The sequence below is a fragment of the Capra hircus genome, chromosome 17 (assembly GCF_001704415.2).
Source record: "Capra hircus breed San Clemente chromosome 17, ASM170441v1, whole genome shotgun sequence".
Lineage (NCBI taxonomy): Eukaryota > Metazoa > Chordata > Mammalia > Artiodactyla > Bovidae > Capra > Capra hircus.
In genome coordinates, this window is record NC_030824.1 from 19,006,138 (window position 1) to 19,020,941 (window position 14,804).

At 44.8% G+C, this 14,804-nt stretch overlaps 1 protein-coding gene across 3 annotated transcripts in view; it reads right to left on the reverse strand.

The window, feature by feature from the left end:
• The window catches only part of RILPL2 (Rab interacting lysosomal protein like 2), a 29,094-nt gene continuing 16,432 nt past the window's right edge, over positions 2,143–14,804 (reverse strand). The window contains exons 3-5 of one of the 3 annotated variants that reach the window (XM_005691363.3): positions 13,650–13,763; positions 8,013–8,050; positions 2,766–2,854 (exon numbers count right to left, since the gene is read on the reverse strand). In XM_005691363.3, coding sequence (XP_005691420.1) covers positions 8,044–8,050; positions 13,650–13,763 — 121 coding nt within the window. In that variant the 3' untranslated portion in view covers positions 2,766–2,854; positions 8,013–8,043. Of the gene's footprint in view, positions 2,855–8,012; positions 8,051–12,763; positions 12,879–13,649; positions 13,764–14,804 lie in introns of those variants that run through there. The other 2 variants (XM_005691362.3, XM_018061364.1) reach the window with 2 other exon arrangements.

Genomic DNA, 14,804 nt, shown 5'->3' on the forward strand with positions numbered 1-14,804 from the left:
CAAGCTCCTTAGCCCCACCATACTAGCAGCTGCTTGGGTGAATAATAATAGTAATGCCCACCTCATAGGGATAAGGTGAGGCAACATATGTAGGTGCAATAAATTGCATTCATTATTAGTATCAGCACTTTTTGGAGAATCAGGGTACATAGAGCTTCACAGATAAGAACCTGGGCCTGAGGGGACTTCCCTCATGGTCCAGTGGCTAAGACTCCATACACCCAATGCAGGGTGCCAGTGTTGAGCCCTGGTCAGGGAACTAGATCCCACATGCTGCAACTGAGAGTTTGCACGCTGCAACTAAAGATCTCATGTGCCACAGCTAAGATCCGGTGCAGCCATATAATTAAGGATCTAGAATCAGGCTTGCATTAGCATCCTGGGCAGTAACTTCATAGCTATGTGACCTCGTGTAAGGTGCTTCAACCTCTCAGAGCCTTCATTTCCAAATCCATAAACTAGGCAATTCATATTAGTTAGTCTTCATCTCCTCCAGTTGTTAGATGAATAAATGAGATAATCCAGGCAGGAACCGAGACGTGATCAATGAGCCAGAGTTATTCATTGAGAAGACGGGCTCACAGGCTGTGTTCAGCAGGCTCATTAGTTTCTTTGCAAAGTGTAGTCTCCTGCTCCCTACAGACTGTATCTAGATGGATTTCTTTTTCACATTGTAACACTGCTGAAATCAGGGTGAGCCTTAAAGTCAATAGCATCTTGAAGTTATTTGTAGCGTTTTTTTTTTTTCTGTCACAGCAACACACAAAATAAAGGTGCATCACTTAGATACAATGAAATACATGTCCACCATATATATGCGTGTATGTATCAGTTCAGTTCAGTCGCTCAGTCACGACGGACTCTTTGCGACCCCATGAATTGCAACACTGCAGGCCTCCCTGTCCATCACCAATTCCCAGAGTTCACTCAAACTCATGTCCATCAAGTCAGTGATGCCATCCAGCCATCTCTCTGTAATCCCCTTCTCCTCCTGCCCTCAATTCCTTCCAGCATCAGAGTCTTTTCCAATGAGTCAACTCTTTCCATGAGGTGGCCAGAGTATTGGAGTTTCAGTTTCAGCATCAGTCCTTCCAGTGAACACCCAGGACTGATCTTTAGAATGGACTGGTTGGATCTCCTTGCAGTCCAAGGGACTCTCAAGAGTCTTCTCCAACACCACAGTTCAAACGCATCAATTCTTCGGCGCTCAGCTTTCTTTTATAGTCCAACTCTCACATCCATACATGACCACTGGAAAAACCATAGGCTTGACTAGACGGACCTTTGTTGGCAAAGTAATGTCTCTGTATGCTATCTAGGTGGGTCATAACTTTCCTTCCAAGGAGTAAGCGTCTTTTAATTTCATGGCTGCAGTCACCATCTGCAGTGATTTTGGAGCCCCCCCAAAATAAAGTCTGACACTGTTTCCGCTGTTTCCCCATCTATTTCCCATGTATGTATATGTGTGTTATATGTGTATAATATATACGTGTGTGTGTATTTGGCCCTTGAACAGTGCAGGGAGTTACGGGCCCTCACTCTCCCCATATTGAAAAAATCCAAGTATAGAGACTTCCTGGTGGTCTAGTGGTTAAAACTTCAAGTTTCCAACGCAGGGGTGTGGGTTTGATCCCTGGTCAGAGCACTAAGATTCCCGTGTCACATGGTATGGCCCCAAAATAAATAAAATCCACCTATAGATTATAGTCAGCCCTCTGGATTCAAGGCTCCTCCTCCATATATGCAGATCCAACTAGATTCAACCATCATATATGGAGATATGTATATATATCATACATGTCTCCACATATGCAGATTGTGCCATACTATGGTGTCTACTGGGCTTCCCTGATAGCTCAGTTGCTAAAGAATCTGCCTGCAATGCAGGAGACCCCAGTTTGATTCATGGGTCGGGAAGATCCACTGGAGAAGGGCTAGACCACCCACTCCAGTATTCTTGGGCTTCCCTGGGGGCTCAACTGGTAAAGAATCTGCCTGCAATGTGGGAGACCTGGGTTCGATCCCTGGGTTAGGAAGATCCCCTGGAGAAGGGAAAGGCTACCCACTCCAGTAATCTGCCCTGCAGAATTCCATGGGCTGCATAGTCCATGGAGTTGCAAAGAGTCAGACACGACTGAGAGATTTTCACTTTCAATTTCACGGTGTTTACTATAGAAAAACATCCATGTGTCAGTGGACCTGCGCAGTTCAAAGTGAATTGGTCAAGAGTCAACTGTATACAGTTCACATATTTGGAAACCAAGACTCCAGAAGGCTGAAGTACCTTATACCAGGTCACATAACTCCAAGAGGCCACTCTAAAACAGAGAAAGTGTAAAAGTCATTTTACTTTAATACAAAATCATATATGGAAAGTCATATGAGCAAAATCAAATATTCACTAAATATCAGTGAAGTCTTCATTGCAATGTCCATACCAGGTTTTCCTGCATCCTCTCCCCATCCCCACTTGGGCTGGTGTATTTCGCTGCTGTGTGGCAAAGACGTGGGCCCAGGGACGCAGAGCTGGCATCCACATCTGCGTGCTTGGGGCTCCCTGGGTGGCTGAAGTGGGGCTGCAGGTGGCCCCACTGTTTTTTTCTTCTGCTTTCTCAATTTCTTTTGCCACTTCTGCCCTGGCCCAGAGTTCAGGGGTGTTCAGTTCTGCAGCTGGGGAGAAAGCTTCACCCCTTCCTCCTCGGACAGCTTTGAGGGGAAGCGAAGAAGCAAGTGCAGTGGGTACGCATGGCACCAAGAGATGATTGTAGAAGTCGTCTTTCTGGGTGGTCTTCTGTGTCTGAGAACGCAGTCATGACCTCAGGCCTAGGTCTGCTTCCCTGATCGGAAAAAGAACCTGGGAAGGGGGGAGGTCAGAGAAAACAGAGAGAGCGCTGAAGCGGGGGTGTGCACAACCCCCTGCAAATTCTGTAAGCAGCTCCTGCAGGCCATTCACCCAAAAGTTTATTTCTTAAGAGCTCATTATGCAACAGGCACTGTTTCAGGGCTTTCAATCAACTCATTCATTTCACACTCATAACAACATGAGGACGTTGAGTATAGTCAATATCCCCATTTTATAGATGAGCAAACTGAGGTTCTGGGAGGTTAAGTAACAGGCCCAAGGTCACACAATTTTGTCTTGGAACTGGGAGTTGGGCTCAGAAGCCCACTTAACCACTGTTGTAGACTGACAAACGGAGTCTGAAATGTTTTTGTTTTCATTTTAAGTGGTTTTTATTGTAGAGGAAACGATAACTTCTCAGTGTTCCCTACAATGATAAAATGAATAATGACTAACATGTAAATTCTTGGATATAACAGATAACACATATAAAGATATCCCCTGAAGCATGAACACCAGACCTTCAGTCCTCCTGATGCACTTGACACGTGGGGGTGATCACAAAGTACAGTGTCAGTGGGCAGGTTGTCGGAAAGATGCAAAGATGGCCGGTGAGCTGAACAGTCAGTGATGGGGATACAGGCTCTTGCTTCTAGTCAAAGACAAGCCCCAGTCCCAGCCCCGCTAGCAGCTCTGCCGGCAACGGCAGGGGCGAGCCCTTGACTCATGTGTGGATACAGGCGTTAGGGCACATCCGCCCTCCCCCTGAACCTATGTATACCACCTCCCAACCCCCACTTCCCTGCCTCAGGAAATGACATCAGCGCCCACCCAGTCATTCAAGCCAGGAACTGGGAGTTGTTCTCAATTCCTCTCCTGTCATCCCATCTGTTGTATTTTAGTCACCATGCCCCAAATATGTTCCTAATCCCACCACTTATCTCTTCCACTGCCACCCCCAGGCTGAGCCACCCTGATGAGCACCACAGCCTTCCTCTCCGCCCCCTCCCCCGCCACCCCCACAATCCACTCACACAGCAGCCAGCATGACTGCATCACTGTGCAGAGATAAGTCATTCCTCAGCTTAAACCCTTCCAGGGCTCCCCACTGTCCTCGGGACAAAGATAAAACCCTTCTTAGCGTGACCTAATTCTTTGGAAAGTCATGCATTCATTCACTCCATTAACTTGTCTGATCATGAAACCGCAGCCTCACTATCTTCAAACCTGTGTGTTCAGTGTATGCTCAGTTGCTCAGTCGTGTCTCACTCTTGGCAGACCCGTGGACTGTAGCCCACCAGGCTGCTCTGTCCATGGGATTCTCCAGGCAAGAATACGGGAGCGGGTTGCCATGCCCTCCTTCAGGGGGTCTTCCCAACTCAGGGAACAAACCCAAGTCTTGCATCTCCTGAATTGGCAGGGGGGATTCTTTACTACTAGTGCCACCTGGGAAGCCCATGTCCTTAGGCTGGCTTACATACATTTCATTTTTGCCATATCAGGCTCAAACTCCAATTATGTGACCCAAAGAACTCCCCAAGAAGAGGCAGAAAGAAACCAGTAGCTTATGCATCTGGAACCCGTTTCCAGGGTGATTCTCAGCCAGTGAATATCCCGCATAAACACTTTCAGATCTGATACACTCTGTAGGGTGGAGATGTTCTCTCGTACATTATCTTACCACAGGAGACCCTTTCTAGGGAGAAGAAACAATTTGACTCTGTCCTATCAACCCTTCTCCACAAAGCGGTCAGAGTAAACTTTTTTTTTTTTTCCAAAAAGATTTTATGTTTTATTCTCGGCTGCATCATGCGGCATGTGAGATCTTAGTTTCTGGACCAGGGGTTGAATCCATGCTCACTGCATTGGGAGCACAGAGTTTTAACCCCTGGATCACCAGGGAGGTCCTTAAGCTTTTTATAGGTGAATTCGGACATGTCACTCCCCAGCTTAAAACCTTCCAAGGTCTCTCCAAAGCACTTAAAATGAAATCCAAAGTCATCACTGGGATCCATGTGGCCTAGAACGACCCTATCGCTCCCCACTCCAACCTCACCTCCCTTCTCTTTGCTGCTCCAGCCACTATAGCCTCTGCTGCACAAGCTGTCTCCAGCCTCTGGCCTTCATACGTGCTGTTCTTTCTGCCAGGAAGGCAGGGAAAGCTCAGATCATTATGATCTTTCAGAACTTAGCTTGAATGCTGCCTTTTCACCGGAGCCTTCCAGGACTCACCAAATCTAAAGTAGCTCTTTATCGGGACTTCCCTGGCGGCCCAGCAGTTAAGACTCAGTGCTTCCACGGCAGGGAGGATGGGTTCAATCCCCGGTCAGGGAACTAAGGTCCCCCATGCCTTGAGGTGAGGCCAAAAAAATTTAAAAAGTAGCTCCCTATCAACCTCTCTCTTAGCACCCTATTTAATGGTCTTCAGTGCATATAGGGCCATCTGAAATTGTCCTGACCAGTTCACTCTCTACCTCTCCCGCTAGAATGTAAGCACCATGAGGGCAGGGACTCTGGCTTGTTCACTCTACCCAGCACCTAGAACAGTGCCTGCTGCACGGCAGACCCTCAATAAATATTTGTTGGAGGAATAAATAAATGTGGTTTCAGGTGGTCTTGTCTGACAAAGCTGTTTTCATGCAGTCATTCAAGAAAGCCTGGACTTCCCTGTGGTACAGTGGATAGGAATCTGCCTGCCAATGCAGGGAACACAGGTTCGATCCCTGGTCCAGGAAGATTCCACATGCTTTCAAACAACTAAGTCCATGTGCCACAACTTCTGCACCCACATGCTGCAACTACTGAAGCCCGTGTGCCTAGAGGCTGTGCTCCACAGCAAGAGAAGTCATCGCAATGAGAAGCCCATGCACCACAGTGAGAGAGTAGCCCGTGCTGGCCGCAACTAGAGAAAGCCCGAATGCAGCAATGAAGACCCAGCGCGAGCAAAAAATAAGGAAAGAAAAGAAAGGAGGAAAGAAAGCCTGGCAGAGACATCCTTGGTTCAGTGGTTAGGACTCCACCCCTCCACCGTAGGGGGCCTGGGTTTGATCCCGGGTGAGGGAACTAAGATCCCACAAGCCTGGTAATACTTAACTAAGAAGATGCATCCTCTGTGGGCTATCTGCCCCCACAGAATCATGTCCTGCCTTCTCTGGCCTGCTCTCCGCTCCAGGAGGCTGACATCTGTGGGTGATCTCAACAAGCTCCCTTGTCCTCTAGCTTCTGGCTGTGCTCAGCCAGTGGCAAGCACCAGCAGGAGCTGGGAGAGTGGGAGGAGAGGAATGCAGGGGTATTCACTCCCAGCTCTGCCCCTGCCAGCCTCGTCTCCCTAGCCACTGTGTGCTCCTCTTCTGAAGGCCACACTCCAGTCTGACCCCCCAGGGCCCCTCACAGCTCCCTTTCCTTGCTCCTATTGCCCGCCCCAGGGTGCGTCTCCATCCCTTATCTCTATTCCCACACCTGTAAGATGTCCCTTCTTGAAATCTTTTTCAGTCACTCCTTTTGAGTGAGCCTTGGTTTCTTGATAAACAGGAACCCTGGCTGATAGGCCCCGTAGCCCTGCAATTTTCCTCCTGGATGTCTATCCCTGGGAAATTCACACACAAGTCCATGAGAGGACATGAATAAGCATGCAGATATTCACTGCAGCACTGTCCACAGTGGGGGAAGGCAATCTGGGATCCCATCACTGGGGTTAGAAACAAGATGTGTGTCTACACTGCTAGGAGGATAGATCTTACAAAACTGCTTAGGGACTTCCCTGGTGGTCCAGTGGCTAAGATTTCAAGCTCCCAATGCAGGGGGCCTGGTTTGATTCTCGGTCAGGGAACTAGATTCCAGAAAGTCACAATTAAGACCCAGTATATTCAAATAAGGCCTTCCCTTGTAGGGAAGGTGGTAAAGAATCCACCTGCAATGCAGGAGACCCTGTTTCGATCGCTGAGTCCGGAAGATCCCCTTGAGGAAGGCATGGTAACCCGCTGCAGTATTCTTGCCTGGAGAATCCCATGGACAGAGAAGCCTGGCAGGGCTATAGTCCATAGTGTTGCCCCCCAAAATAAAGTCTGACACTGTTTCTACTATTTCCCCATCTATTTCCCATGAAGTGATGGGACCGGATGCCATGATCTTTGTTTTCTGAATGTTGAGCTTTAAGCCAACTTTTTCACTCTCCTCTTTCACTTTCATCAAGAGGCTTTTGAGTTCCTCTCAAAAGGCCTGAAGTGACTGAGCACGCATGCATGCACAGCCAAATAAAGAAACAAATTAAAACAAAACAAAAAAATTGCTTAATGTCCATCAAGAGATGAAGAGATAAATCAAAAGCAGTCTACACATACCATGGAATATCAACCAGGCCTTAAAAATGAAAGCAATTCTGACATGTGGTACGAAATGGATGAACCTGAGAACAATATGCTAATCATATAAGCCCATCACAGAAGGACAAATACTGTATGTCTCCTCTTATATGAGGTCTCCAGAGTAGTCAGATTCATAAAGACAGAGAGGGGAGTGGTGGTTGCCAGGGGCTGGGGGAGGGGAACTGAGCAGTTAGTATTCAATGGGGACAGAGTTTCAGGGTGGGGTGATGAAGAAGTTCTGGAAATGGATTGTGGTGATGGCTGCATAATATCGTAAATTTCCTTTTTTCTTTTTTTAGCCACACCACAAAGTATGTGGGATCTTAGTTCCCCGACCAGGGATCAAACCCACGCCCCCTGCAGTGAAAGTTCAGAGTCTTAACCACTGGACCGCCAAGGGAAGCCCCTGTACACATATTGACATTTAACGCCCCTGAGAAATGGGGACTTCTCTGTTGGTCCAGTGGCTAGGACGCCACACTCCTAGTTCAGGGGCCTGGGTTCAATCCCTGGCTGGGGAATTAGACCCCACGTGCCGAAACTAGGAGTTCGAATTCTGAGACTAAAGACTCCGAGTGCTGTGGCTGGGGATCTGGAGCACCCCAACTAAGGATCCTATGTCCCACAATAAGACCTGGTGCAGCCAGATAAAAAAGGATTTAAAAAAAATGATTAAAATGGTCTCACAGACATAGAAAACAATCTATTATGGTTACCAAAGGGGAACTACGGGGGAGGAATAAATTAGGAGTTTAGTATTGACAGATACACACTGTATATAAAATAGATAAACAACAAAGACCTACTTCCACACATGGAGTAATATTCAACAACTTGTTATAACCTATAACAGAAAAGAATATTTTAAAAGATATATATTAAATATATATATAATGGAATCACTTTGCTATACACCTGAAACACAACACTGTAAATCAACTATACTTCAATTTTTAAAAAACAATTAAAATGGTAAATTTTATGGTAGGTATAACTTTTTAAAAACACTGAAGAAAAGGATCATTCACACTCAGTTCTCAAAACCCAAAGCATTTGACCATATATTGCTTAAAGCTGTGCCGCCCAATACAGTGGCCACTACAAGTCTTAATTGAAATATGCTGTCAGTGTGAAATATACATAAGATTTCAAGGGCTTACTATTTTTAAAAAGATTGTAAAATATCTCATTAATAATATTTTATAGTGAACACATATTGAAAATGACACTATTTTGGAAGCATTGGATTAGTAAAATATATTACTAAAATTTTTGTTTAAAAGTGCCTGAAGAATTCCCTGGTGGTCCAGAGGTTAGGACTCTGAGTTTCCACTGCAGGGGGCAGGGGTTCGATCCCTAGTTGGGAACTAAGATCCCGCAGCCATGGCACAGCAAAAAAAAAAAAAAAAAAGCCTAAAAAAGAAGAGTGCCTGGTAAAAAAGAAAACAATGACAGTGCTTAGTGAAGGCAGAAAAAAGCACTAGAAAACAGAATGAAAATGAAGTGTTAAACAAAATATCAGTTACCATTGAAAACACATTCACATAAGACAATATATACTTTCTAGAACACATTAAATACATATGAGATGGGCGGAGCGGGAGGGGAGCTGGGAAGCAGATTGCAGATGGGCGATGGAGATAGAGAGGGAATAAATAAAAGCAAGAAGAAAGAAAGCTTGTGTTGACAACGAAGCTCATCGTGCCATGAGCTGAGAATCACTAATGGAACACTCTGTTCCTGAGGATCCAAAAAAAGAAAAAGAAAAAAAATCTCTCTTCTCTCTTGAAACAAAGGCATCTTAATTAAATCTGCCCTGGGAGGTAACCCAGAATCTCTGACCCCTCAAAATTACTTCCCTGTAAAACCGGAGTCGACAGAGTCCTTATAAAATCGGTCACGGCAGTACCCCCAGGGTGAACATCTCGCCTGGCACACAGTATAGACTCAGTGAGGGTCTGTTGACTAACTAATGACCAGATAACGTGAATGGAAGTTGAGGTCCCCTCAGCCCTCCCTGGGAGGCAAGACTAATGAAGCAAGAGCTGGATGGAGGCTGAGGACCTGATGCAACCCACAATGATGGTTCATTCGGATCACACAGTTTTTATTTTTAAGCTTAAACAATTTGCCAGCATTTGGAAAACAGATTCCATGAACAAATCTGACGTCTTGGCATCTCTCAAGAATCAGAAGGTCTGTTAACAAGTTGTTCACTGGCTAGACAGAACTGAAGGGCAAATGTCCCCTTCCCCACCCTATGCCCCCCTCACACATCCACAGGAAGTGCTTGTCCCTCGAAGGCTTTCGAGTTTGACATCCTTGACCAAGGCTGTTTCTCACTTTCGATCCAAAAGACCAGGAGCTGGTAAACTGTCACCAGGTCAGACATTTTCAAAGCAACCAAGACCAACAGGCTGCTTGCTTCAGCCTGGAGTTGAGGAAAGGTGTGCCTCAGTTCAGCTCAGTTCAGTTGCTCAGTCATGTCCAGCTCTTTGCGACCCCATGGACTGAAGCACGCAAGGCTTCTCTGTCCATCACCAACTCCGGGAGCCTGCTCAAACTCATGTCCATCTAGTCCGTAATGCCATCCCACCATCTCATTCTCTGTCATCCCCTTCTCCTCCTATCTTCCATCTTTCCCAGCATCAAGGTCTTTTCCAATGAGTCAGTTCTTTGCATCACATGGCCAAAGTATTAGAGTTTCAGCTTCAGCACTAGTCCTTCCAATCAATATTCAGGACTGATTTCCTTTAGGATGGACTGGTTGGATCTCCTTGCAGTTCAAGGGACTCTCAAGAGTCTTCTCCAACACCACAGTTCAAAAGCATCAATTCTTTGTCCCTCAGCTTTCTTTATGGTTCAGTTCTCACATCCATACATGACTACTGGAAAAACCATAGCCTTGACTAGATGGACCTTTGTCAGCAAAGTAATGTCTCTGCTTTTTAATACGCTGTCTAGGTTGGTCATAGTTTTTCTTCCAAGGAGCAAGTGTCTTTTAATTTCATGGCAGCAGTAACCATCTGCAGTGATTTTGGAGCCTAAGAAAATATAGTCTGTCATTGTTTCCACTGTTTCCCCATCTATTTCCCATGAAGTGATGGGACCAGATGCCATGATCTTAGTTTTTTGAATGTTGAGTTTTAAGCCAGCTTTTTACTCTCCTCTTTCACTTTCATCAAGAAGCTCTTTAGTTCCTCTTCGCTTTCTATGTTGTCACCCTGCTTATCTGAGGTTATTGATATTTCTTCTGGCAATCTTGACTTCAGCTTGTGCTTCATCCAGTCTGGCATGTACTCTGCATATAAGTTAAATAAGCTAGGTGACAACATACAGCCTTGATGTACTACTTTCCCAATTTGGAACCAGTCCGTTGTTCCATGTCCAGTTCTAACTGATGCTTCTTGACCTACATACAGGTTTCTTAGAAGGTAGGTATTCCCATCTCTTAAAGAGTTTTCAACATTTTGTTGTGATCCACATAGTCAAAGGCTTTACCATAGTCAATAAAGCAAAAGTAGATATTTTTCTGGAATTCTCTTGCCTTTTCTCTGATCCAACAGATGTAGGCAATTTGATCTTTGGTTCCTCTGTCTTTTCTAAATCCAGCTTGAACATCTGGAAGTTCTCGGTTCAAGTTCTCTGTTGAAGCCTAGCTTGGAGAATTTTGAGTATTACTTTGCTAGCATGTGAGATGAGTGCAATTGTGCAGTAGTTAGAACATTTTTTTGGCATTGCCTTTCTTTGGAATTGGAATGAAAACTGACCTTTTCCAGTCCTGTGGCCACTGCTGAGTTTTCCAAATTTGCTGGCATATTGAGCGCAGCACTTTCACAGCATCATCTTTCAGGACTTGAAATAGCTCAGCTGGAATTCTATAACCTCCACTGGCTTTGTTCATAGTGATGCTTCTGAAGGCCCACTTGACTGCACTTCACACAGGATGTCCGGCTATAAGTGAGTGACCTCATCATCATGGTTATCTGGGTCATGAAGATCTTTTTTGTATAGTTCTTATATGTATTCTTACCACCTCTTCTTAATATTTTCTGCTTCTGTTAGGTCCATACCATTTCTGTCCTTTATTGTGTCCATCTTTGCAAGAAATGCTCCCTTCAGTTCAGTTCAGTTCAGTTCAGTTTAGTCACTCAGTCGTGTCCAACTCTTTGTGACCCCATGAATCGCAACACGCCAGGCCTCCCTGTCCATCACCATCTCCCGGAGTTCACTCAGACTCACGTCCATCGAGTCTGTGATGCCATCCAGCCATCTCATCCTCGGTCGTCCCCTTCTCCTCCTGCCCCCAATCCCTCCCAGCATCAGAGTCTTTTCCAATGAGTCAGCTCTTCTCATGAGGTGGCCAAAGTACTGGAGCTTCAGCTTTAGCATCATTCCTTCCAAAGAAATCCCAGGGTTGATCTCCTTCAGAATGGACTGGTTGGATCTCCTTGCAGTCCAAGGGACTCTCAAGAGTCTTCTCCAACACCACAGCTCAAAAGCATCAATCCTTCGGCGCTCAGCCTTCTTCACAGTCCAACTCTCACATCCATACATGACCACAGGAAAAACCATAGCCTTGACTAGATGGACCTTAGTCAGCAAAGTAATGTCTCTACTTTGAATATGCTATCTAGGTTGGTTATAACTTTTCTTCCAAGGAGTAAGCGTCTTTTAATTTCATGGCTGCAGTCACCATCTGCAGTGATTTTGGAGCCCCCAAAAATAAAGTCTGACACTGTTTCCCCTGTTTCCCCATCTATTTCCCATGAAGTGATGGGACCGGATGCCATGATCTTCGTTTTCTGAATATTGAGCTTTAAGCCAACTTTTTCGCTCTCCTCTTTCACTTTCATCAACAGGCTTTTTAGTTCCTCTTCACTTTCTGCCATAAGGGTGGTGTCATCTGTATATCTGAGGTTATTGATATTTCTCCTGGCAATCTTGATTCCAGCTTGTGTTTCTTCCAGTCCAGCGTTTCTCATGATGTACTCTGCATATAAGTTAAATAAGCAGGGTGACAATATACAGCCTTAACATACTCCTTTTCCTAATTGGAACCAGTCTGTTGTTCCATGTCCAGTTCTAACTGTTGCTTCCTGGCCTGCATACAGAATTCTCAAGAGGCAGGTTAGGTGGTCTGGTATTCCCATCTCTTTCAGAATTTTCCACAGTTTATTGTGATCCACACAGTCAAAGGCTTTGGCATAGTCAATAAAGCAGAAATAGATGTTTTTCTGGAACTCTCTTGCTTTTTCCATGATCCAGCGGATGTTGGCAATTTGATTTCTGGTTCCTCTGCCTTTTCTAAAACCAGCTTGAACATCTGGAAGTTCACAGTTCATGTATTGCTGAAGCCTGGCTTGGAGAATTTTGAGCATTACTTTACTAGCATGTGAGATGAGTGCAATTGTGCGGTAGTTTGAGCATTCTTTGGCATTGCCTTTCTTTGGAATTGGAATAAAAACTGACCTTTTCCAGTCCTGTGGCCACTGCTGAGTCTTCCAAATTTGCTGGCATATTGAGTGCAGCACTTTGCTCCCAATGCCGGGGGTCTGGGTTCAATCTCTGGTTGGGGAACTAGATCCCATCTGCCACAAGTAAGAGTTCGCATCACACAACTAAGGGATCCCACACGTCACATAGAAGATCGAGGATCCTATGTGCTGCAACTGAGACCCGACACAGCCAAATAAATAAATAAATACTTTTTAAAAAAGAAGAAAAGGCATATCTCAGGCTGTTGTCCAAAGTTTCCCCACATTCAATTGTCTGGGCATTCACTAAAAATCCAGATTTCTGGGCCTCATCCTAGAACCAGCAATTTGATTTCTGAGGATCTGAACTTTAACTGTCATCTCACAGTCTATGGTTTGAGGTGCAGAAACCAAAGAAACTGGGAATGAACAAAGGTGCATGAAAACAAGGGGAGTGTTTGAAGGAAACTGTCTTATGTGTCCTAATGTTGGGAGACAGGGGACCCTCCAGAGCTGGAAGTAGAAGAGGTGATGATTTAGCCCCCGTAAACTCCAATAATTACTGCTATTGTTTTTCTTGCTGTTTAATATTAGTATTATTATCTGGTTACTGTATTATATCACAGGGAGGCAGTAGAGTGTAGAACCTGGACTTCCTTGGGTTCCTGACTTCACTACTTACAATGTGTGTAACCTTGGGTACAGAACTTTACCCCCTGGAATTTATTTCCCCATCTGTGAGTCAAGGATAACAACAGTGTCTACCTCATAGGGTCATTGTGATGAGTCAACGAATTAATAATGTCAGGTGCTTATGCTACTGTCTAGCAGATGCCATAATACACCAGCATAGCGTTTTCATATCAGCTGCAGGACCACCACCAGGAGAGCAGGGCCTCCCCTCTCACCCCTACTCCTTCCTTTAGCAATTATTTAGTGGCAACATGGGGCAGCAAGTCAACTTACAGTTTCCTTATGATTGTCTTCTCCTCCTTGTTGCTGTTGGCATTGCTGCCCCTGGGAACAAAAGCCTCTTTCTCTCTTCTTCCTCCTGGGCCTTCTCTTGGTGGAATCAGACCACTGGGAAAAATGAGATAAATAAATGGGTTGTTTTATTGCAGATCTCTTATCTGTTCATCTTTGAAAGTGAAGGTTCTTTTTTTTTTTACAGTTTATTTATTTACATATTCATCATTATTATTAAAACATACGGAATGCTTCATGAAATTGCATGTCATCCTTATGCAGGGGCCAGGCTAATCTTCTCTGTTTTGTTCCACTTGCAGTATATGTGCTGCCGAAGCGGGCACTGAAAGTGAAGTTTCTTCGTAATTATTATTATACTAATAATGCTATCATTGAAAGCTCTAGAGTTAGACATCCTGATCCAGATCTCTGGAATCTTCCTTTCTCTTTTCCAATGTTGATACCTCTTCTTTCCTTCTCTTATCTAATTACCATGGCTGGTACTTCAAGCTTCTCTAATTTCTAGAAATATGATCATGTATAAATTCTCTAACTCAGGGCTCCCCAACCTTTGGGCCACCAACTGGTACCTCGGATCAGCGGTGGAATTAGCTTAGAAATGAAGTGGACAAAAGTGTAAAGCTCTTGAATCATCCTGAATCCATCCCCCACTACACCCTGGTCTGTGGGAAAACTGTCTTCCATGACACTGGTCCCGATGCCAAAACGGTTGGGGACGGCTGCTTTAACTTAAACCTTGATTTCCTAATTGGTAATAAAAGGATCATAAAAGTACCTGCCTTCTAGGATTGAGGGATTAAGTGAGATAATACATAGAATTCATTCATTTAACAAATATTATTAAGCTACATAGTCTACCAAGGTATACAGACATAGCAATGAACAAAACAGATAAAACATCTTCTCTCATGCAATTTATATTCCATTGAGAAGAAAACAGTCAATGAACAAATAAGTAAAAATGTAAAAATATATGGTAAGTCAGGTGGTGCCAACAGCTAGATTGATGTTAATCAATAAGATACCGAGGTCAGGTGACCCAAAGAGGGCCAGAGTACTTCCCTGGACTTGATGTACAGAACTTGGAAGAAGCCTGTTCTCTCTTACTTGTTCAAGGGGGACCCCCAGCATTCA